The sequence below is a fragment of the Lutra lutra genome, chromosome 8 (genome assembly GCF_902655055.1).
Source record: "Lutra lutra chromosome 8, mLutLut1.2, whole genome shotgun sequence".
NCBI lineage: Eukaryota > Metazoa > Chordata > Mammalia > Carnivora > Mustelidae > Lutra > Lutra lutra.
This window is the reverse complement of record NC_062285.1, coordinates 10,337,370-10,363,304: the sequence shown is the minus strand read 5'-3', so window position 1 is coordinate 10,363,304 and position 25,935 is coordinate 10,337,370. Positions and strand designations below refer to the sequence as shown.

The 25,935-nt window shown below is 38.9% G+C and overlaps 1 protein-coding gene across 3 annotated transcripts in view; it reads left to right on the top strand.

Moving 5' to 3' along the window:
• The window catches only part of USP6NL (USP6 N-terminal like), a 171,640-nt gene that overhangs the window by 99,338 nt on the left and 46,367 nt on the right, over positions 1-25,935 (top strand). For all 3 annotated transcript variants that reach the window (XM_047740866.1, XM_047740865.1, XM_047740864.1), the window contains 4 exons: positions 637-704; positions 2,773-2,855; positions 12,111-12,150; positions 23,321-23,401. In XM_047740866.1, coding sequence (XP_047596822.1) covers positions 637-704; positions 2,773-2,855; positions 12,111-12,150; positions 23,321-23,401 — 272 coding nt within the window. The remainder of the gene's footprint in view (positions 1-636; positions 705-2,772; positions 2,856-12,110; positions 12,151-23,320; positions 23,402-25,935) is intronic.

Below are 25,935 nucleotides of genomic sequence, written 5' to 3'. Positions count from 1 at the left end.
GATCTCCACTGCTGTTGTCAGGTTTGTGATTCTCACAAAGATACAGGGTGGTAGTAAGACAGAAGGGTATGTTTGTGTGGAAAGATTGGAGATTATCATAGTACTTGGGACAGCTGATGAGGGGGACCTCAGAGGCCAAATGAAGAAGTGATTATTTTCATCATGTAGGAGAAATAATTTTTTTTTAACTCCTGAAGTATATAGTATGCTGGTTTGTTCTGTGAACAAATTACCTCAGTTTGTAAAAGCCTTCTTGAATGTTCTCATCATATACCCAGATGGATTTCATCTGAAAACTTAGAGCTTTCCATTTGTTTCTACTGTAATACTTATTTCTCTGAAATTAGATCCAACATTGATTCTTAAGTGATAAAATTTATCATCTCCCCTAAGTTAAAGCTATGTTAACAAATTTGCTTTTTTAAAATATCTGTACTATTGAAATGGCAGATGCGTCGATATTTCATAGTTGTAGTTACAGATACTTAACTCAGCCTTTTAAGTTTATTTGATTTTTGCTAGTTTGTCCTTTTAGGCAATACCAATTTATTGTTTTATTTCTCTTTTGTCTTAGTTTTTATAATAATTAACTTTTGGTTCTTTAAATAACGGATCATCTAAATTTGATCTCCACAGATTCGGACCAGGATGTAGCACTCAAACTTGCCCAGGAGCGAGCTGAAATAGTTGCTAAATATGACAGAGTAAGTATTCATATTTACTCTTTGAGTAAGCATTTATTAGGAAAAGACATATAAATAGAAATGGATTTCGTGTTTGGAGAGCTTAAATTCAGAAGCAGTTTGTTTACTTCATGTGGCAGTTGAAGTCATCTTTCTTTCTCTCACTTCATCTCCAGATTTTCTCTCCCACTTTCCCTGTGCTGTGGCCACTCTGGTCTCTGCAGTTCTTCCAACACAACAGGCTTGCTCCTGCCTCTGGACCTTTGCACTGGCTGTTTCTTCTGCCTAGAACACTTTATCCTGGATATTCTCATGGCTCATTGCCTCACCTTTTTCAGATCTTTACCCAGATGCTGCTATCTTAGTGAGATCTTCTCTGACCACACTGTTTAATAACTCGTCAGCTCTCTGGATCTCTGTTCTCTTCTTTATTTCTCACTATAGCACTTACACTATATCAGCATACTTCATATTACACTTATTTTGTTTGTTGTCTGCTCTCACTCCTAGAATGTACACTCTGAGGGTAAGGATTTCTTTTGTTTGACTTACTCTTATATCCTAAATATCTGGAATAGTTCTAGCACATGCTAGGTATTCAGTAAATTTTTGACCATAGCACCATATAGAATTAAATACCCATTTTATTTATAATTTATATATGCTCTTAAAATTTTAACACACATCTGAAAATTTGATCTTATACATTATGTATACTCTCCATTAGCATTTTATCTCTAAGTTAGTTATGGAATCTGGTTTTTGGTGCCCTAGAATATCACAGTTGTTGACAATTTACATGTCTTCTTATTATTACTTTACCCCTTGAGGTCTATAATGGGTTGGAGGCAATGATTTATAAATGTCATGTTTTATATTTATCTCAGTTGCATGTAATTACATATCTGTTATTTTTGATTATTTGGGAGAGTAACAGGAACATGAAATTACAGAAAGCCATCTGGACTGTGCCCTTCTCCTGGAGAGGCATACAGGCAGGCACTGCTCTACTTAATAGTTACATTCCTAGACTTTGTTTTTGAATTGGTTGTTTGGAGCATCAGACACAATTTCCCATTATTGTGAATAGGTTTTAGTGGAGTCTGTTAATTTATTTAACTAATTAATTAATTTAATTAATTAAGTCTAATTAATTTATTTAACTGCTTAACTAATTTAAAACCAATAGGACTATCATTCATTCATGTTTGCATGCACTTTCCCCCCCCCATGCAGTTAAATCACAATTAGGAACTAGACTAGCCATTGTGCAGTCATTGATAAAATATGTGCACATGGAGGGGTCCATAAGACAATTGGGTATTGAGTCTGAAATTTGATGGACCAGTGTAGACATTTGATGTTCCTTCTCTAATCCATGCTAATTAATGGCTTCAAAAGTAGAACGAGAAGAGAAATGGGCTGAGGGCAGAGCTGTGGGCACACTGACGGTTAAGGGGGACCCATGAAGACCCATGAAAAGAAGAGTTAGATGGTATGAGGAGAGCCAAGAGAGGCTGGTGTGATGAAATTTGAGGAATGGGGGCAAGCAACATGGACAAATGCACTGAACGGAATCTACTAGATAGGAACTGAGCAGCATCCACTGGATTGAACAATGGCAGATAATTTTTGATGTTGGCAAGAGTAATGTCAAGGCTGATGTAGCTGTGAAGTAAAGAAGTAGAGAGACAAGGTGGATAGCTTACTCTTCTGGGAAGTTTGGATGAGAAGTAAGAAGTAGTTTTTTTCTACAACACATGTTTTAGTCAGAGTGGCTTTCTTACCCTTCATTGCTCTATCTTTCCCAGTTGACTTCTCACATAAACCCAAGTCCGATCAGGGCTTAGCTGCATGTCAGCTGTTGCTGGCACACAGGATCTTCTGAAGCTTGTCACGGGGGAATAGTGATTTAATTGCCAAAAATGGTTGTTTTTTTTTTTTTTAAGTTAATTTAGGCTGATAGTGCCTTATTTCTAGCTCTTATTATTAATTCATAAACAAAGCTCCTGTTTGGGGGACTTTTTCTTTTAAGTATTGTTCAGTTTTATAAATTCCCAATAATACCCTTCTTTGTCCCCAATTACAGGGACGAGAAGGTGCAGAGATTGAACCTTGGGAGGATGCCGATTACCTTGTTTACAAAGTCACGGATAGATTTGGCTTTTTACAGTAAGTTGCATCGATTGAAAGCTAATTTTTTTATTATAATGTTTCTATGGTGACCTGTTATATTGATTTTCTTCATTTTTAATCGCACGGCTATGAATAAGGTTCCAGGAGTAGTCCTGCATGTGCTTTTGTTACTACATTCCTGGCATTGTTAACCTCTATGATTAACATTGAATTATATTGTTAAGAATACAGTCTTTAATATTATTGTGTTTTAGTAAGAACATAAAGTGTAATAAGTGAGTTGTATTAATAATTTAGCAGAATTAAATGGAAATGAATAATAATTTGCATTTCAAAAATAATTGCAAGATATTTCATTTTATGTAAATGCATTTTAAAAATAATTAGCAGTTAGAACTTCAGTGTTACGCAGCCTAAAAATTAGCTATGATAGGAAATGCTGTTGATCTTTCCCATAGTTATAAATGTCTTTGTGTTATTGCTTCTCATAATTAATTCCATTTATCCTGAGTATGTTATATAAAGAGTTGAGAGAGGTCTGGACTACTGTAAAGGGGCTAACATGATTTTGACTCTTGAGAACATCCCGCTAATGATGTGAATTCTGCCTGTTCTGGTTCCGGTGGTGTTTGGGCAGATCCCTACAGGCTAGATCTTGACTTCAATTCTATAGTTTGCTTGCTTCCATCCAATGTAGTGAGTAATTTCTCATTCAAATTTATTCTTTTCCAGTCTCATTAATTATAAATAGGAAAAAGCTAGAGTTTTTTTTTTTTTTTTAATGTTAGGATATATGATTATATTTTGAAGGAAAAAGTACAATTTTTTTGGATAGTTCATAGCAGTAACTTGTAGTACTCAGACTTTGTTTTCTCCTTCTGTTGAGTTTTCTTGCATTTGGAAAGTATTTTTCGGTATCTTGTTTTTCTTTGGATAGAGCAAGTGAACAAAGTGAAGAGAAACAGTTCTGGGAGTGAGAGAATGTGTGCCCTTCTAGTGCCTTCACTTGTTGCATTAACCCTTTCACGCCTCGTTTGTAAAATGGAATCAACACTGCTCTGCATACTTTAGAATATGGTGGGATCTTTGAAGAAATAAAGTGATAGAATGCCATATAAGTAATGCCATATAAAGGTCTGGACAAATATAAGGTATTATTATTATACTTACTGACATAACCACAGTGCTCCCTTGAGTAGTTAAAATTAGAAGACTTTGAACATAACAGATTAGCAGAGCAGTATTTAACTATGATGAAAGACTATTCTTAAATTAAACCCCCACTTCCACTTTTTTTTTAAAATAAATCAAGCTTGACCACAAATGTGGCAGGAAATGGTTACATATTTGTGTGGGTTAGTGTGCAGATCTGAGGTATGTGATGGAGTTTTAAAGGACAGTTTGAGCTTTTAGCCCTGTCAGGATCATTGGGTCCCAAACTTTTCTGCACACTAGAGTCATCTGAGAAATTTTTCTTAAAAATAAATTTCTGGGCTCTGTCCCAGATTTCGATTCAGAGGGTGCACTATAACTTACCTGATTTTGACCTTCTCAAGTGACTGTGTATTGGGAGCGAGCCACCAAAAGAGATGTTTATACCATAAAATGGTCTAATATAATACAAACTACATGTGAAAAACCTGTGTATTCCATAAGGATCTAGTAATTACCTAAAAATCTCTTTTGCTCATTGCTTGAAACATGTTTAGTCAGTCCATTATTTATCTTAATGATATTAGGTAGTATTTATTGAGCACTTACTGTACCAGGCACCGTTCTAAACCCTTTACACAGGTAGCTCATTTATTTCTCTCAAAACCTCTATGGGATAGGTACTCTTTTTATCTTTTTTTCAGATGAAACTGAAGCAGAAAGAGGTCAACCACCTGGCCCAAGTTGTGTTGACCGTGTTAGATGTGGGATGTAGACCTTGGCAGTCTTACAGCAGGGCCGGTGTTTTGAACTTCTGCAGTATACTGCCTGTTACTGCTGTCCTGTATTTTAAATAAGAAAAACACAGAAGTGCTTTGACACACCTAGAAAGAAATTTGAAGGCAGTCACTTGTATGAAGGTAAAGTCAGATAGCTAAGCTCACCACTTCTTTGAAAATGAAACCAGTTGGTACCAGTTCTCATACGATCACACTAATTTTTAAATTTATACCATGGTGCAGTCCTGCGGTATCCAGCACAAATGAAAATAAGGAAGCAGAGAAATGGATTTTAATATAATGTTAGGCTTTGTTAAGTTTCACCAAACTAATTGATTTTTGTTACAATGCCTAATGTAAGTAAAACACTTTCCTCGGGAGGTTGGTGCTGGTGCCTTCCATTGCTTGCCACTGTAGCCTAAAGTTTTTTTGCATTGTTGAATAAGTAAATAAACTTGGCCTAGCCATTTAGATACTGCTTTCTATCACACCTTGATCAAAGAGCATTTCTTTCTGCTCTTTCAGTTGTGTGCAATTTTTCATTGGTTCTGCAGTGAAATTGGGTTTTAAGTGTCACTGTCAATACAATACAGTGGCCAAAAGTAACTTTGTGATCTTCTCCGAAGGCTTCTGACTTCCTATCTGATTATAGTTTTAGTAACTTAAATTGCTTGTTATGATACGTGACAGTACTGACAACTGCAGTTGTTAGTGCCTAACTTGGCTTTTTAGGATATTTCACAATAAATATAAAAATTGTTGCCAAACCAGCTTGGCTTGATGCTGCAACAGGAAGGTCTTTGTTTAGGATTCAGAAATGGGGAGTTATCCCTGGTCTGGATGCCTGTGACAGAGTTACATCTGGAGAATGGAGAAACCAAGCACATTTAAGAGTTAGAGAAATTTCGAAATTTGAACTTTCAGCATTGTTATAAAAAATAGTCACTGCTAGTCTGTTCAGCTTGGAATGCTTGGAATTTGGATAATGATAGAGCTTTTTAGGTCAGAAGTTATTAATAGATTAGAAGGAAATTGTATCAAAAATAAAGATAAAATTAATATCAAGCTTCAGATTTTCAACTAATCAAAACATGTATATTTACAAAAATTAGCAGATTGTTTGTAATTTACTATGACTACGTAAATATTTGAAAGCCAAAATAAAGGTGTTTTTGTTTTTGAAGAACCTCTGTTTTGATGACAAGAGCTTGAGAACTCTTTCTATTTGTCTAATCCTTGTGATTAGAGTAAATCTTAACTTAGACATACTTAACTGCAGAAACAAAATTTAGTCAACATATTCAGTTTACTGATTTTAACAAATTAAGTTTTAGTTTCCCACTGAAAGTTTGTCTTACAGAAATATGCCACCTGAGGTATTGAAAAATAACAGGCACATGTACTCTAGTTAATAATTCTTTTAAGTTTAAAGCAGATGCAAACAGATTGAGTTAAGGCCCCTCTCTTTCCAGGGATGACCATGTTGTTGTTTTTACTTCATGTGTTTCCACGAGGCATGGCGTCTTGCTCTCCGCTTGGCATTTTCTTTTAGCAACTTATATGGACCTCTTTCCTTCAGAGGACAAACCTTCGTTTTTTAAAGTGGAGTTAGGCAAACATTTTCTTTAAAGAGTTGGATGTGAAATATTTTTGGCTTTGTGGACCTTGTGATCTTTGTGATTCAAACTTAATGACTCAGCTCTACTGGTGTCGCATGTAGACAACCACAGACCATCCATGAGCGTGGCAGTGTTCATCGAAACTTTATTGCCAAATGCAGTCCGTGGGCCAGATTTGACCCATGGCGCTGTAGTTTGCTGACCTAAAGGAATACTCTGCACTCATCCAGACTTCGGTCTTTCCTTCGTCTGCTTGGAGAATACTTAAGTGGCAAGGGGAAGGTGCATATATGCATGCCGGCAAGTGTTCACCCTCTTTTTTTCATATGTTCACTCAGCGGCATTTAGTGCCTCCTGCAGTCTGCCGGCCGCTGTGTTTGAGGTTGGTGCCGCGCTTTACATGCATATTTTAGACATCGTGTGTAGCTTCTGGGAAGGCAGCAGTCCTCTGCTTTCCCCTTAAGGCTGTGAAGATTAATGCACGCCATCACAGAAGTTTGAGGAGGGAAAATTCTGTGGCATTCAGTGTTGTGCACACAGCAGATTTTGTATAAAAGGTTTTAGATATGAAGCAATAATGCAAGAAAATCCATATGGGAAAACTTGACCACCTTGTTGCTCTTTCATCCGTCTAAGCAGTCTCAAGACTGTTTTCACAATTCAGCATCCTTCGATTGTGGAGGGAATGGACCTCGTAAGGAATAAGGCCACATAAGACACACCCACAGCTAACATCATACCCAGTGGTAAGAAGCTGAAGCTTTTCCTCCAAGATCAGGAACAGGACAAAGATGCCCACTCTTCCCACTTTTATTCACATAGTGCTGGAAGTTCTAGCCAGAACAGTTAGGCAAGAAAAAGAAATAAAAATCCAGATTGAAACAGAAGAAGTAAAACTGTCTCTATTTGCAAATGAAATGATTTTATATATAGAAAACTGTAAAGACTCCACCAGAAAATTGTTAGAACTGATAAATGAATTCAGTAAGGTTGTGGCATACAAAATCAATATATAAAAATCAGTTGCATTTGTATACATCGTAAAAACTATCAAAAAGAAATGAAGAAAATAATTCTGTTTATAATTACATCAAAGAGAATAAAATAGCTAGGAATCAATTTAACCAAGGAGAAAAAGACATACTATGCAAACTCTAAGACATTGATGAAAGAAATGTAAGATGATACAAATAAATGGAAAGAAGTCCCATACTCATGGATTGGAAGAATTGTTTTGTTAAAATGTCCATACTACCCAATGCTATATACAGATTCAGTATAATACCTGCAAAATGCCAATGACCTGTTTCACAGAAATACAGTGTGTACAGTCTTAAAATTGTATGGAACCACACAAGACCAAAATAGCTAAAGCAGTCTTGAGAAAAAAGAACATCATGCTTCATGATTTCAAACTCTGTTACAGATTTTGAGTAGTCAAAGCATTATGGTATTGGTGTAAAAATAGAGACATAGATTGATGGAACATTATTGAGAGTCCAGAAATAAACCTATGCATTTATGGTCAGTTAATTTACAACAAAGCAGCCAAGAGTATACAATGGGGATCACAAAGATCACTCTTCATTAAGTGGTGGTAGGAAAACTGGACAGCTACATGCAGAAGAGCAAGTGGATTAAAGGCTTAAACATAAGACCAGAAACCATAAAACTCCTAGAAGAAAACATAGGCTGTAAGCTCCTTGACTTTGGTCTTGGCTCTGATTTTTTGGATCTGATACCAAGAACAGAGACAACAAAAGCAAAAATAAACAAGTGGAACTACATCAAACCAAAAAGCTTCTGCACAGCATATAAAAAGGGCAACCTACCAAATGAGAGAAAGTATTTTCAAATTAGGTATCTGATAAGAGATTAATATCCGAAATATATAAAGAATTCATGCAAATAAGTAAAAAAAAATCCGATTAAATAATGGGTAAAGAACCTGAATAGACATTTTCCCAAAGAAGACATACAAATGACTGCCAGACACATGAAGATACACTTACCATCCCCTATTATCGGGAAATCCAAATGAAAATCACAGTGAGATATCACCTCATACCTGTTAGAATAGCTATAATCAAAAAGACAAGAAATAACAGCTTTTGGCAAGGATGTGGAGAAAAGGGAGCCCCCGTGCACTGCCGGTAGGAGTGAAAATGGTGCAGTTATTATGAAAGAAGACAGTTTGGAAGCTTCTTAAAAAATTAAAACTAGAACTATTTAGGGAAGCCTGGGTGGCTCAGTCAGTTAAGCATCTGCCTTTGGCTCAGGTCATGATCCCAGGGTCCTGGGATTGAGTCTGGCATTGGGCTCTCTGCTCAGTGGGGAGCCTGCTTTCCCTCTGCCTGCTGATCCCCCTTCTTGTGCTCTCTCACAAATAAATAAAACCTTCACCCCCTCCCCCAAAATAGAACTACTTATGATCCAGCTATTCTACTTCTGGGTATTTATCCAAAGGGAAATTACTATCTCAGAAAGATTTTTGTACCCCGCCCCCTGCTGTTAATTGCTTCATTGTTTACAGTAGCCAAAACATGGAAATAACCTAAGTTGTCTGTTGATGGATAAGTGGATAAGGAAAATGTGTACACACACACACACACACACACACACTCACACGCACAGAGGCATATTATTCAGCCTCTGAAATTTTACCGTTTTCACAACATGGATGGACCTTGAGGACATTATGCTAAGTGAAATAAATCAGAGAAAAACAAATATTGTATGTTATCATTTATATGTGGAATCTAAAGCAACCAAACAAAAAAAATGAACTCATAGATACAGAGAACAGGTTGCTGGTTGCCAGAGATGGGATGGGGAGTGGCGGTGGTGCTGGGAGGTAGGCAAAATGGGATAAAGTGGTCAAAAGGTACAAGTTTCTAGTAATAAGGTAAATAAGTCCTGGAAATGGAGTGTACAGCATGGCGGCTATAGTTAATAATACTGTGTTGTATATTTCACAGTTGCTAAGGGAGTAGATCTTAAAAGTTTTTATCTCAAGGGAAAACCCAAAACGTGTAGCTGTGTGTGGAAATAGATGCTAACTAAACTTAAAATAATAATCATTTTGTGATATATATATACATATATATATATAAATCATTGTGTAGTACATCTAAAACTCATACAATGTTATATGTCAGTTATATCTCAATCAAAAATTTAAAAAATAAATTTAAAAAATGCATATGAAAAAAGGTTTGGTTAGTAGGAGTTCAGTAACTGTCTGGGGATATGATGATGTTCCTGCGCAGGCAAGCAGGTCCTGGGGTGGGGGTTGTGACAGGGCAGAAGGAAATCACGTAATATATCAAGATGGAGAGAAATCCAACACCTGGTCTGTCTACTTCTGGATGTCGCCTCCGGCTGACTTCAGTTGTGCGTTTGGTCCTGCATCTCTCTCTCCCAGGGCTTTCAGGAGTATGGCTTGATGTTAAGGTGGGGCGGGATGCTGAGAGCAGTGCTGTCTCATGTTGAATTTCACGGGTGAAATTCACGTCTGTAGGACGTGAGCACCACAGGCCATGTGGCCCGAGCAGATAGATGATCAGCCCCACTCCACAGACAAGTGCAGAAGTTGGTTCTGATTCAGTGCTGAGAACAGGCACAGTGAGGTCTGTTAGTCTCGTCAGGTCAGTAGGAGGATGGCCAAAGAGCTGTACCCAGCGCCTTCAAAGAGCTAGTCTTGCAGTCAGCCGCCGGGGTCGGCGCTTCATTTGCAGTTGGGAAAGTTCAAACAGTTATCAGGAGCTGCTCAAATCAGCCGCACAAAAAGCTGCTCTTGCCCAGGGCGGCCTGCTCACCCCAGAAATACTGGTCTCAGTGTGCGCAAAGGGTGTCAGATGTTCCTAGTTGTTCAAGATGTCCCTGCTGACCCTGTTCACCTAAGAAACAAATTCCAGTGGTGCCAATAAGCCCTTTTTCTGCCAATAAGTGAAGAAGGGATAGATGTACTTTACCATTCATACATCGTTGGCTCTAGTAATCAGGAGTACAGATTTATTAGCAGGGAAATGTAGACTATGAGTATAATGAAAATTAAAAAAAAACAACAACAACAAAAAACCCAGGTGTCACCTTCAGTAAGGTGAGAGTGGACATTTTACATTTAAAAAAAAACTTTTATATTAAATCCTCAAATTTTTTTTTCTTTTTGAGAATTGGTTTCTTAGCCTTTTCTCCATATGCCGCTCCACAAACCGAAGATCTTGTTCATCTTTGTTTGAACCCACAGGACTAGAGAGATAGGATTGCGCATCTCTGTATTAGGCTAAATGACTGTAACTAAGTGAAATGTTAGCTTCTTATCTCTGAAGTGAAGGGTTTGGACTATCTCTCTAAGATCTCCTTCGGCTGTTGGATTTCTGTCGGTTCCATTGCTGTAGGTTGGTTTGTGGTTCACCTGCGGACTCTTCAACGTAGCAGAAGAGAGCCTTCGAACATACTGGATTCTTGAATACTAATGTGCGTGGTATTATGTGGTTTAAGAGAAACTACGAGGATAATCTGTATCATTGCCCAACCATCAGTATGACTGTGGTCACAGTTCAACGCTCAGAACTTTGTTACAGATAGTGCATTGTTTTTCTGTTAATACAAGAGGCTCAAGATGTTTCAGGTTAGAGCTGATATCACAGTATTACTGTATGAGGAAATGAATTTGATCTTTTGTTGCATATTTAAAAATCTCATCCCCATTGGAGTTTTGACAAATGTAGCTTTCCTGATGTATAGAATTAGATTTTCCTTTTTCATTCATTAATCTGTTGGAGGCTGTTTTATTTTCTTACACCATTCAAAAATATTTATTTATTTATTTATTTATTTAAGATTTTTAATTTATTTATTTGAGACACAGAGAGAGCAGGAGTGGGGAAGAGAGGGAGAAACAGACTCTCCCCCTTGAGCAGAGAGCCCAATGCAGGGCTTGATCCTAGGACCCTGGGATCATGACCTGAGCTGGAGGCAGACACTTAAACTGACTGAGCCACGCAGGTGCCCCGATCCTTTTATCATTTTGTGAAAAGCAATCATTTGTTATAGGCCATAGTTTGAGCCACGGAGTGGAGGTGATGTTGTCAAGTAGAGGTTGGCAAACTATGACCACATCACAGTCAGCTCACCACCTGTTTTTGAAAATGTTTTGTGAGAATAAAACCGCACTTAGTATACTGTTACCTGTATGTGCAATACAACGTAACTGTTGAATAGTTAATGACAAAGACTACACGGTGTGCAAAGCCCATTGTATTTACTGTTTAAATATTTACCTTCCCAGAAGAAGGTTGCTGATTCCTGGTCTGTAGGAGTGTTGTCCAGTAGGACTTTTCCTGCAGTGGTGGGAATATTCTTTCTATATACACAGTGTTCAAAATGATAGCTTCTATCTGCATAACTGTCTTGCACTTGAACTGTGGCTGGGGTGAGACTAAAAAACTGAATTGTTATTTTTATTTAATTTGAACTTAACATTTAAGATTAAATAGCCACATGTGGCTGGAGAAGACTATCTTGGACAGTGTATATCTAGAGATTGGGGGATAGGGGACCTTGTGGGTTCAGGGTCACTAATTGTTTTATATTGAATTTGGTAGCATGGAAGCTTATGTAGTGTGATCCGTTCTTGTGATGACGGTCATGTATATCATCTGTATCTATACGTATATAATATTTAAAAAGTTCACTATGATTTTAACTGTTTCACATCTACTGTTCTTCCTTTGCAGTGAGGAGGAGCTCCCGAATCACAACGCAGCTGTGGAACGCGTGAGTCCAGCTCTGCATGTTTTTATCATCACTGGTGAATTATGTTATCAGAGGATTTAAATCTCCACCTTTGTGACTTTGAGTGCCATGTTATGTAAATGGTGTGGCCATTTAAATTTGACCCAGAGTGTATCTCTAAGAAAGTAATTAACAGTGAATCAATTTTAGGAGATTTTTTGGAATTTCTGGTAGATACTTGAAAGAAAGAAAAGTAGCAGTTCTCAGAGACTTGTTTGCTAGACAGTCTCAGTCTAGGAGTGCTTTGAATGTAGAGCGCAGGTGCTTGGGGACCCTCCTCCGTCTGTTAGGTCAGACTCTCTGGGCAGGAGCCCAGGTAGGTCATTTGCGGAAAGCTTTGCAAGTGATTCTCATGTGCTCTGTAGCTAGTAAAGCAGGATTCTAGACCTGCAGCTGTTTGTAATAGAGCTATTCCATGAGCTTGTAACCAAATTTCCTATAAACAACAGAAGTTTGCTTTAGTCAGATAAGTCCATTAGCTTTTAAGGACTTTAAAAAATCTTATGTATAGTAAACTTGTCACTCTTTTTTTTTTTTAAACTCAGTGTCCCCTGTGTTCATTTTACTTGGCGAGGGAGCTTGTCCCATAGCTGTGTGTGCATGAGAACTAGGGATTGAATATTTTAAGGTTGGTCAGAATCTCCTTCCCTCTCTCTCTCTCTCTCTCTCTTTCTTTCTTTTCTTCTTTTTTTTTTTTTTTTTCTGTACTAAAAATGAATTGCAGAATGAAAGGCAGGCTACTGATTGAGATTATCTTTGGTTTGCTTATATTTGATCGGGGAAACAGGCTGAGTTTCAGATAATGGAGGTAAAGAATTAGAATGAGAATTCAGAAAACACTTTAGAAAAATCTTTCTGAAGTCAAAAATTTCTGAAAATAAGAAAATGAAGCGTACCTTTAAGATGCAGATAGAATTGTCCTTTGAAATATATAAAGATCCTTACAGGTACTTCCTGCGGATGAATTCTCTTGTGTCTGCCTCGTCTTCTCCCTGTATCATAACCTTGATGTTCTGGCAGATGAGTTTCTTACAGTAGGTACATCGAGTAGCAGCTGCGCATCAAGCAGTGGACTAGGTGCCGCCTAGAATACTGGGGCCAAAGAAGAGGTAGTTTCTGCCGTGGAGCCACTCACTGTCATCCGATGACTAGAGGAAGGTCAAGTGAGACACTGGGCGGGAGATTCTTGGTGGCCAGTATCAGTCCTGTTTGAAATGGGAATCTGAGGATCTCTCCCCACTCTGTGACCGTTTTCTCTCTTGTCCGTGTCCTGACTTCACTTATCCTTGAACCTCACTGATACGACCACTGTTAGGTTATCCCTCACCCAGCTCATGTCTTCATTCCCTCTCTCCCCAGCTGAACTTCTGCTGTAGGTCCGTGTAATCACTCCCCAAACCTTTACTCCCTCGTCTCTATTGCTTCCCCTGGACTAAAGTCCAGGCCTGATTCCAGCCAACTTGCACATTAGGAAAGCATGCTATTCCTAGTCAGGTTTTGCTCCATTTCAGCTACTGGACCATTCTCTTTCCTCCCCAAACTTCCAGTACTTCCTTTGTACCCCCTGCTCATCTTCTTCTTGTATCTTATAAGAAAATAGAAGCAATCAGAGAGCTTCCACAGAGTTCCACAGCCACACCTACCCACCTGTCTTCCTCTGCATAGAGGCTCTTGTCACTGGGAGTGATTAGACTTGTTCGCTGATGTCACTTGCGCTGTTCTTCTCCCCTCTCCCGAGGTCTTTCTCTTTCTGCTTGATGTTCCTGGCAGAGTAAAATTTCTTATTTCTCCTGTAAAGGACACCCCAGTACCAGTCTTCTTTTGTCCCATTTCCTCCTCAGAACTACCCAGATTCTCTGTTGGTCTTACAGCAAAACTCCTTGAAAGAGGTGTCTATACCCTTTCTATTCCATTTCATTCCTGCTTTTCCTTCTTGCATCCATTCCTATCAGATTTTTAACTCCCACCCTTTCCCCAGCCCCCTCCTAGCCTGGTATTAGGGTCTCGAATTACCAACATACTGTGTCACCAAGTAGGCAGTTTTCAGTCTTCCTCTTGACCTGCCAGCAGCGTTTGATGTGGTTGGCTACGGTCTCATTCTTACACATTCTTTCTTCCCAGCCCTCAGACCCTCAGGCTCTCCGCTTGTTCTCAGTTTCCTCTGCTTGTTCCTTCTCATCTCCTAGATCTCTGTACTTTAAGGTACCCCAGGGCCCAGGCCTTGGAACTTCTCTTTTCTGTCTGTATTTTTTCCTTTTGGTCTCATCTCGTCTTTTGGTTTTAAAATGCTGACCATATCTGTGGCTCCCTGAATCCCATACTTGTATATCCTTGCGTATACATTTAAATGTCTACACTTAAATGTCTGACTTAATCTGTGCACTTAGATGTCTAACAAATGTCCAAACAGAAGTCTGGTATTTTCTTTAAATCCATTCTGTTAACACACTTCCCTGTGTCAATAAATGGGAGCTCCACTTTTTTGCTTGTTCAGTCTAAAACTTCTAAGTTACCTTTGACTTTCTCTCTCTCATAGTCTGCATTTCATCAACGCTGTGAGCTCTTCCTTCAAGATGCATTCAGAATGTGATGACTTACAATCACCACTTCTGCCACCCTGTTCACTATAACCTCTCTTCTGGAGTTTTCTGTCTTCCTGCTTCTGCTGTTGTCCCCCTTTGTCCACCGTGATCTTCCTCTTCACCAACAGAGACAGTATGAGCCTGTTAAAATACGTAAGATCATGACACTCTGATTGGAACATTGTGTTGCCTCTCAGTCATATCCACAGTAAAACAGGAAGGCCTTAGAGTGGCCTTCAAAGTTCTTTATGACGTGGTCTTTGTTAAAGCTCTCATTTCCTCCTCACTGCCTTCTCTTCCTTATTCACTGGCCTCCGTAGTGGTTCCAGAGCATGCCTGCCATATTGTTTCTTTGGCTGCTTCCTCTTCTGGGGCGCTTCCCTGCCTCACTGCCCAGTAGCTATGAGATACATTCCATTTCCTTTGCTATTTTCTCACATGTCACCTTCAGAATAAGACTCTCTTCTGTGACCATCATATCTAAAATTGGGAACTCCCTCCCCCCACACATGCTTATTTTTCCCCTGTTTTTCTTTTTAGCACTTAACACTATTTCACATTTTAAATATGTTCCTTACATCTTTAATTTGTCTGTTTGCTCAATAAGAGGTCATCTCTTTGTGGGGGTTATCTACTCTGTTCACTGCTGTACCCCCAGAACACAGAGCCCTGCATATAGTATATATGCTCAGTAAGTGATGGCCGAATGCATAATTCAGTGAACATATTGGCTGCTTTTTAACACTAAATATGGTGACCTAAACACTTTTGAATATCACAATGGCATTTATTTGAGAAATTAGGGAGAGTAGAATTAGAAGGTATCTTTTAACAAAATAATATTCATGTTTGACAAAACGAAATCTGGCAACTCAGTGTAGACTTCTCCCTTCGGTGCCTCTGCTTCTCTTTTTCTTTTGCATAGTTTTCTGGTGCAGAAAGTTCAGAAGTCTGGGAACTGGTGATACAGATGATTCAAGAAGGGTGACAGTGAGGGAAAGAAGAAATAGAAGACAAAAACTAGTGGAGGATCCATGCCTGAGGGAGGTTGTCTTTACTTTTTTTTTTTGTTTTTTTTTAAAGATTTTATTTTTTATCAGATAGAGATCACAAGTAGGCAGAGAGGCAGGCAGAGAGAGAGTGGGAAGCAGGCTCCCTGCTGAGCAGAGAGCTGGATGTGGGGCTCGATCCCAGGACCCTGGGATCATGACCTGAGCTGAAGGCAGAGGCTTTAACCCACTGAGCCACCCAGGCGCCCCCTACATTTTTTTTTTTAATTTATTTATTCATTTGACAGAGAGAGATCACAAGTAGGCAGAGAGGCAGGCAGAGAGAGAGAGAGAGAGGAGGAAGCAGGCTCCCTGCCTAGCAGAGAGCCCGATGCGGGACTCCATCCCAGGACCCTGAGATCATGACCTGAGCCGAAGGCAGAGGCTTTAACCCACTGAGCCACCCAGGCGCCCTACATTTTTGTTTTTTAAGAGACTTGCCTGTAGAATAAAAGACCCACCCGGCGCAATTATGCTTATAATTAATTGGTGGTTTGTTTAAAGAGTGTAATAGGAAGTCACTAAAAAACCTGTGCATGCCCTAATAATTTAACATTAAGATGTAATTTTATATGCATTTGCCATTCTTTTACTGAGAAAGATGCAGGATGCTGAGGCTGCTCATTGAGATTCCATTTATGCCTTTGGTATAAGTTTTGTCTAAAACTGCTCCTGTTACATGACCTGCCTTATATACTTTTGGTCTCTTTAGAGTGGAATGAGAACTTTAGACATATGCAAAGCAGTCTAAGACTGTAAACTTTTGAGTTTATCAGAATTTCCCCCAGTTTTTCTGGGTTAAGTTTAGTTCATTGTTTTTCAGTGACTGCCTAGCCCTAATAGCCAAGTCTACAGTTTCCAGGAGGCTAATAAAAAATTCTGCATGTATTACTTCATTGAATAACATCAGTGGAAATAGTACCTTGCTGAATCCTACACGTGTTTATTAACCTTTACAAAGCATAGCCTTGAAGCATGCGCTTACTGCCACTTGGGAAGATTTGTACACTAACGCCTGGTCAAGTCATCATGGTTTTAGTTCCAGCTTCATCATGCATTATTTTGCCTAAGGCTGTTCTCCGTTTAAAATAGGGGTGGTAGTGGGCAGCCCCTCATAAGAGGATTCGTGTTGATGTTTGCACAGTGCTTTGGAGTCCCCCAAACAGGCATTTAAACAAATAAACAATTACACTTATTATATTTACTCAGCAGAGAACAATATTAATAATGGATTATATTGTTTCTTTGAGCTTATTGATGTTTTTAATAAAGAGGAAAGGGTATGTAAGGCTATGAATTTTCATGAATTCAGCTATTCCTCTAATGCAGTATTTTGCATAGCTTATGGAATATTGGATATCTTTAAAAACTGTATCTTAATTTTATGTGGTGTGAAATCTTACTCAAAATACAGGACCAGTAGACGTTTCAGTGTCGTTATTCTATCAAAATGGGACTCTCCTTCTAGTACTTCTTGTCCTCTCCTGACCTCTGCTGGTGAGGTCTAGTTGTATGTGACTCCAGTCCGCTGTCCTCAGTCACTCGTCCTAATACTCAAACAGAGAGACAGGAAACGATCTGAAGACTTGAACTTTGGTAACGTTCCAAGATTTCTTATTCTAGAAGAGAAGGCCATTTACTATCCATCCATTTGTGGTGCGTATGTGTACATGTGTATGTGTGTAGCCATTACTCTCAGGGTTATTAATGTTGTCAGTGGTAGGAAAGCCTGTGGCTACGCAGGGGATATGTTAGTACCACGTGGATTCAGCAGTTTCTACGCACTTACTGTTCAATTGGTCCTGCCTAGGGTGGGAAAAAACTGGAGATTGAGAAGCAGCAAAGGAGACATTGGTCGCAGTCAGATTTAGTCCTTATACCTTTCTTGCCTGAGCAGGAGGGGCCAGTCCAATTCAGAGGGGAATCACTTAGGACAATCGGGTATCAGATTGCAAACTTCAAATGGAAGTTTCGTCCTTTTCTGAAAACAGCTCATGGGAGGAAAAGTGCACAACAATATACCGTTTCCATAGTCAGTGGAGGTGACAGAGAGGTAGCAAAGGGAATATAGGATAGACACAAAGACCTCGGCATTATTTTCCTCTTGATATATGTTGTTTTTACATTCTTGGGAGAATAGAATTTTCCTATACTATGTGTCTTCTATCTGCTTTTAACAGTTGTAATGATGAACTCACCTAGTACCCAGATCTTAGTTTTTAAAAACCATTCCCCATTAAAAAGAACGACTGTTTCTTTTCTTTCTTCTTCTTTTTTTTAAATAAGACTTTTATTTATTTGAGCGTGAGAGAGCGTACCAGCAGGGCGAGGGGCGAAGGGAGAGGGAGAAGTAGACTCCTTGCTGAGCAAGGAGCCCAATGTGGGGCTCTGTCCCAGGACCCCGGAATCATGACCTGAGCTGAAGGCAGACACTTAACTCACTGAACCACCCAGGCACACTGAACCACTATTTCTCAAAGAAGTGGCTGATCTAGGTTTAGCGTAGAAAAAGTAAAAAGTAAAGTGAACCTGATTATTTTGTGCCACGTAGGGCTTGTCTAAAGGATCCACTTGAATTAAAGGAGGAAATCTCCAACCAGGAAAGAGGAAGTCCTGCCAAATTTGGGACAATTTGAGCTTCTAAAAGAATAATGACGATAGTGAGTTTTAACACACTGAATGAAATAGTTCTTTTATACCATAGTGCTATTTGAAAGGGAGGAGAAGCTAGAAGGGAAAAACTTTGAAATAGAAAAGTATCAGTTAATAATATAGAAGGAATCATCGGAAAAAAAAAAAAAACCCACATCATTTTAGCACCATCAGAATCAGAATCTATTTAGGCAGAGATTATCAGTGGATGATAAGACCACAGACTTGTTAAGGACCAGGATGTTCACAGTCCCTCAAAGTGTGCTACACAGATTACAGTTGACTGTTGACCATACAGCGGAGTGACCCCTCATGAAGTTGGAAGTCCACATACAACTTTAGACTCCCCCAGATCTGATCATGGGTAACATGAACAGTCAATTAACTTAATTAATGTATTTAATATATTAATATATATTAATGTATTTTATATGCTCTATGTGTTAAATACTGTATTCTTACAACAAAGTAAGCTAGAGACAAGAAAATGTTTTAAGAAAATCGTAAGGAAGAAAAAAGTACATTTACAGTCCCATGCTGTTGTCAGCATATAAGCGGACCCATGCAGTTCAGACCCGTGTTGTTCAAGGGGGAACTATAGAAGTCTGTGGTGTGCTGTTCTTCTGACCTTCTGTGGGTTTAAAGTATTTCAAAGTAAAAGTTAGGAGAAGTAAGATGTCTGTAGTTGAAGTCAACAGAGTTATCTACTATCAATTTTGTACGGACTTCTAACATTAGTAGTTCTGCCTTTTGGCAGTACTTTGGAAAGTGTTGCCAGTATGAAGGACCGATACGATTTTTACCGTTATGCTACATAAATGCTACATAAGAGAGACTATTATAGTTCATTTCTGGTTATTTCTCTATCACGGTGGTTGATAAATTATGTTTATATTTATTTGACTTTTAAAGTAAAAGTGCCATTATTTTAGGTGATGAAATTAAAATAGGAGTATATGATATGATTCCTGTTCTCAAGGAGTTTATACTTGAATAATAATAACAATAAGATTTGGGCATTTAGGGCAACTAAAGCACAGCTGTTAGGTGTTAGAACAATAATCATAATAATTTTTATTTTGTAGACAAGACAACTAGGATATATAGAGATTAAGTAACTTGCCCCAAATGAAAGATAGGAAGGGGCAGAATTAAGATTTGAATCCAGGCCAGCTGGGACCTTAGTCCATGTCATGAAATGCTGAGGAACAGTTAATTCTGGTTGGAGGATGGAAGCATTTGAGAAAGGTTCCAGACTTTTGACATCTGACTGGGTCTTGAGAGGATACATTTTACCTAAATGATGGTGGGGAAGAGCATCACTGGCAGACAAATAGCCAACTTTGGTTAAAGAGGCATGACATGAGATCATGTGCTGGGAGTGACAGGTATTTCAGAGTGGCCAGGTCATACAAGTAGCAAGAAGTAAAACTGGAAGGCGAATGGGACCATATTGTGAAGGGCTGTCCATGTAGAAGTTTGAACTTCATTTGTAGATAGTGAGTAGCCATTGAAGGGTTTTTAATTGTGACACATTCTAAAAGTTTTGGTAGACAGGATTGAAGACTATCAGGGCTGTGAGTAAGGAGTTAGTGCCTTCATCTAGGAGTTAGGATGCTGAACTAGGGTAGGGGGCGTGTTGAAAGCAAGAGACGGGGATGGGACCAGCAGAGTGTGGTTTGGGGAATGGGATGGAAGGGAAGGGATGATGAAAACCAAGAAAAACTAGAACGTTTGATGGCCTTAGTAGGTAGTGATGCTGTTACTTCATGTTGGGAAGAGCAGGGTGACAGCAGCATGGTCAGGGAAATAGTTTTGGATATGTTGAGATGGAGTGTCTGCTGAGCTTGTACGTCAAGATTCTCACTTGCTCTCTTATATTCTAGTTTGTCTTGATGTTACTGAGTCCACGGCAAGATGGGGTTCCTTAGCCTGTTTAGAATTTCTAGAGCATTCAAGTTCCCATTTGTTACTTGTGATTTTAGTTACTTCTTACTTCAGAATAAGTTCTGGAACAGTTAGTTTTAGCATGTTTGGTGATAAAGTATATTTTATCCTCCAGTTAGAGATTCATGACGGGGGTGGGGGGACAGACACTTGCATTCAAGTCAGGTGTGGTTGAGTTGATGGCATTAAGGAATTAACATTTAAACCTGATGGAACTGCTGATACATAATTTTTAAGTCCTGCAGCTCGGAGCTTTTCCAAGATGTGTCTTTTTTTTTTTTTTTCCCCTTACCTGTAGGGGAAAGAAAAGCATACTTTATTAATGGCTTTTAAAATTGTGTGTGTTTGTGTGTGTGTTTTGCCCTTGCATGTTAGTGTGTAGCATTTAACATTATGTATATGGTAAGAGTTGGAATACAGAATATGTCTTTAAAAAAAAGAATAACTATTTCTTAAAGTGATTCATTGATAACTCATAGTCACAAAAATGAAAGACAACAGGAGACCTGCGAGGTCTCAGCAGGGCTGTTCCTGGCAAGTGTGTGTTATTATACTCTTGGGTTGGCTTGAATTATTTGGTGTTTTCCTGTTGGAGGAGAAAGGGATTGTGCTTTGAAGAAGTCAGGGGAGGAAGTACAGAAGAGCGAAAAAAAAAATACTTAACTTAGATCAATCTTAATTTTTCACAGCTTGGCCTTCTCTAAAGTCACATTTAGCAGAAACATTAATTAGATTTCAGTGCCTCACCGAGCTTTACAATTAAACATATTTCTGGAACCATCTGCAACATTTTATCACTAATAATATAATGAAGAATATGCTTAGTCTTTTGAAATATGGGAATTATAGCAATATGTTTTGCTCACGAGTGATCATCTTTTATTATGAAAAACCCATCACAATTTTTAGAAAGAGTTAAGTAATTAAAGAGTTTAAAAAATATGCCTAGAAGTAAAATTCTCTAAAAATATTTTCATTTTTGGAAAATGAGGATCTTTTCCTAAAATCAGGATTTTCTTTGGGATTTTATGCTTCTTCTAAATCTAAAAACACTGTTGGTGGGCAAATGTCATCTGCCTGTGTGGGGCTGTGTTGAAGACCATTGATAAGGAGCCATTGCTTTCATTGGAAACCTCAGTCACGTGACCTGCTCAGCGGCCACGTGGAAACAGGAGACCTCGCTGTGGTGGCTCAGAGGGCAGGTCCTGAAGCCAAACTGCCTGGCTGTGACCCACTCTTCGCACTTGAATTTACTACATAGGGGACTCTGAAAGCCAATAAGCCACCTTGTGCTTCTGTTTCCTTATTTGTAAAATAGAGATGATTGTACGTACTTCATAGGGTTGTAACGAGCACACCGTTTTGAGCATAAAGTAGATCTTCAGAACTGTTTTCTGTGCTGTCTAGTCTTTCATTTCCTTTGTTTTTGATTCATAGACCTATTTAGACTTACAGAGTCCTCCAGAAAAGAAAATGTGGGCATTAGGAATTAACAAAATAGCGAAATCTCAGCTCACTCATAAGAAACGATCACATTGGTCTCATTTCGTGAAAATGAAATAGTTTGACGCTGCTCTGTGCCTGGCAGTGTTCCAGGGACTGGGGAAAACGCTCACGTGTCTGTCTTCATGGGGCACCCAGGCCTTACGGGAGAATGCAGGTTTGTGTGTGGCAGATGTGGGCACCCTAACTCGGAAGCCTGGTAGGAGACAGTCCTTCCACCTGGTCACAGACAGGTCACCGCCAACTTCTTGGCTGAGGAGGGTGTTTTCCCTGGTCTGAAAGGATGGAGTACAAATGTGCCTTCTGAGCATTCAGGCTTTCATAGGGACAGAGGAGCTGTATATGCCCAGACCTTTTTCTAAACTTACTAATTAAACAAGTCACTTTACCACCTTAAGAGTGAATAAGAGATTGGATAGCAGGTCCAAATAATTAGGAAAAAAAATTCCTTCTCCTGGAAGGCAAAGAAGGAAGGAAGAAGCATTTTCTGTACCACCATCCCTATTCCCCAGCTTTGCTCCAGTTCCAGTCTGGTGTGACATCCAAGACCCCTGCCTACATTTCCAGCTCCATCTTCTGATGCTTCCTTTTTTAGCCCTTTAGAACTACTGTAGGCCACCCATGGTGCCGTACTGTCTCAGAACATTTATCCATGCTTCATGGAATATTCGGTCCCGCGTTGCACGTGATAAAAATTCTAATACTAATTCTAATACTCTTTCAGCAAACCACAGTTCTTCATTTAGGGCTTATCTTCTTTAACATCCCTCGCTGGATTTGACTACTTCTTGCATTGTGACCTTGTGGTCACCTTTTCTGACTGTGTGTTGTCATACCTGTCACAGTACCATCAATGTCAAAGACAGTTGCCCTGAACTTTATTTGGGACAGCAACTCTTACTTACTTTGGATAAATTTTTCACAACATTTTGCTAGGTAGATATCACTTGCTCCACAAAACAAACACCCAGCTCTCCTTTAAAGAATCATCTCCATCACTGAAAACATTAAGATGGTAGAATTCAGGAAAATGTCAGAGAATGGAATTTTAAGCTGTTTTTTTTTGTTGTTGCTGCATAAAAAATATTGCACAATATTTTAGAACTTCCTTTTGGTTTGATTTTGTAGAATACATGGGGTTTTCAGTGATTAGTTTAAAAGCATTAGAAAATTTAAACAATTCCTTTCTCTTTACCTGTCCCATTGGAGCATCTCCCATATATCTTAACTTCAGCTGTGGAATACTATTGCTACAACTATAATCACTTATCTGTCTTTTTAAAGTTAGATAGTGTATTTGCAATCCAAGTGCTTAACTGTTTTAGAAGGTTTTTTTAAGCAGCATTTTCTTTGACCTTTTTTTGTACTTTGTAAGTATGAAGCCTCAAACAGTAACAATGAATCTCAATTTTATTTTAGCAAAAGCAACTGGAAATTGAAAGAACTACTAAGTGGTTGAAAATGCTAAAAGGATGGGAAAAATACAAGAACACCGAAAAGGTAATTAAAATAATGTTACTTCTCTCTGAAACTGCACAAATTCAATGTGGATTGTCCCAATAAAAGTTTCTTTTAAATTATAGAAGTATTCGTGTTCATATTCCTTCTAAAACTTTCAGTAGAATTTAATTTAGTGGGATGACTCAAATTAGGAGTCATTACGTTATAACAGAATATCCAGGTCAGATCGGTTTCAGCACTTTAGAGGATGTCCGGCTAGTCCGGAGGTGGATGGTTTCAGGAGTGATTCGCTTCAGACGTTCCATCATGTTGCCTGTGACGTAGTGTCGCTCCCTCTCTCTTCTCTGCCTTCTCCAGTGCCAGCTTTACCTTGAGGTTGGCTTCCCCCTGGGATCAGAATCCTTGCAGCAGTTCCGGGCTTTATACCCACAGGTCACACTGCTCAGGAAGAAGGCTGGCCTCGAAAGCTTTCCCTGAAGCAGGAGTAGTCTTTCCAAAATCTTTTTGCCCTGCAGAGTTGGTGCTGAGTTTTAAACCAGTGAAAACGTAACACACACATCTATTACCGTCACTGCCACTCATCACAAAAGTCTTTAAATATTGGGAAGCTGTGGAGTTCATGGTGGTGGAAGTTTTTCTTAAAAGAGGAAAGGTCTCTAGTTCAATAAAGTTGGGAATGCCAGAGCTAACCCAAGTGAAGCAAAGTCAAGTCCTTTACAACAGGACTCCTCAGAGTCTTTACTATTGTAACATGTGGCAGGGAGATCACACCTTCAAGACAGACCTTAAGCTGAGTGGAACTTACTCAACCATGGAAATCTTTTTGTCAGAGGGCATCTCACAGGACTAGTGCCCCTTTTCTTTTTGAGCATTCCAAAATATCCTTACTTAACGTCTGTTAGACTCTTTTATTATTTTATTTTCATCAGGAGTAAGCTCGTTTTGAGGTTGTTGGTTTTATTAAGTGTGTTTGAGCATTAGGTTGGAACTCAAGATGTTTTTTTGAGAGGAATCCGTTCAAAGTAGAATGTTAGTTACAACATCTGTGCCCTTGTTCATTATCATGCTGTCTCCCAGAGTGGCCTAAAGTTGGCGCCTACTTTACTCCATGTCTGTGGGAAGATTGCTCCACTGGTAATTACAGGGTAAATGTTGATGTGCGGCACCTCCACTTTCATCTCAATATTTCTTCTAAGAAGAGATCTGTAGATTTATATGGCTTTATGTTCTCCTCGAGTATACATATATCTGTGAAAGTATATAAGCCGGTATAAAAATGAGCAATTCTGCCATTATTCTGACAATGACTCTGGCTAATGTAGTTCCCAGTAAGAGAGATTTTTAACAGAACAGTTTCCTTGATGTATAATTTTAAAGCACTTTCTCACAACTATAATGCTGGAATTATTTGATAATATATGGTCCAATTTGGTGAGCAACAGAATGTACCTTCTAAAAGAATTGCTGCTTTCAATTCATACCTCGTTTTAAATTGCACTGAGGAAAACAAAAAAGGAGCGTGTGTTTTTCTTCTCTTCCAAGAGGAGGTGAAAGTTTTCTGTCCACAGATTCCTTACTTATATAATGGTAATACAAAGGAATTTCTAAAAGTGTCTTGAAATTAAAATATAGCTGTGATAAAGAATATTTGAATCTTTAGAATCTAAACTTTAATGAAAGACAGTTTCCATTAAGGTTGTTTGTGTTGCCTGTGTCTCACAGTTCTCATGGCCCCTGGTTTAATAGTACTGGGTTTAAAAAATACAGTCTATTAAATGAAGTCATCTCTGTTAAGTGGAGACATTATGATTTAATTAGTCGTGGTATAATTGTGTCTAAGCTATGTCACAGCAGAGTACCTATGACAGATAAAGTTTGTTCCCTTTTTTTAAGTCAAGTAATTGAAGGGACCTTATATTAGTTTGCATTTTATTTTACTGATGGGAGAATGGAGGCACCAAATTTATAAATAAATTTCTTAAGGTCACACAGATTGTTGGTCGCAGCAGGAGGTCCCACGTCCACACTCGAAGGCTCGTTAACTGTACCATCTTTCATGTTTGCTTTCCCTTTGGTGTTTGTCAATAAAAAGTCAGAAGGAAATAGAATATGGTTATAAGAGCCAATAGGGCCTTGTGTATGGTTTAAAACTTTTTTCACATCTGGCCTTGAGGGGCTCGTGCCTGTCTGGAGGCCGAGGTGGAGACGCTAATGGAACAGGGGTGTGCAAAGAAAACGGAGAGGCGGTAAAGAGATCAGCAGCTCAGCACGAGCTCTTGTTTCCTGGTAATACACTTGGGGTGTTGAAAGTCCCCCAGATGGAACCCTTCTGGGTTGGCTGCAAAGTTGGCTCGCGGGCCGGCATGTGATGTGGACTGGCACATTCGTCACTACTGTGAAATCACTAACGTTAGAAAGAGTTATTGGAAACGTTAGGTCAGTCAGTGGAATTTTTTTTAGTTGATGGATGCTTAAATATATCTGGGTGACTGAAATAAATTACTTGTTTCTGTTGGCGAGGGAACAGAGATACTAAAAGCAAAAGGTAGATTTCAGGGAACCTTACTTTATTT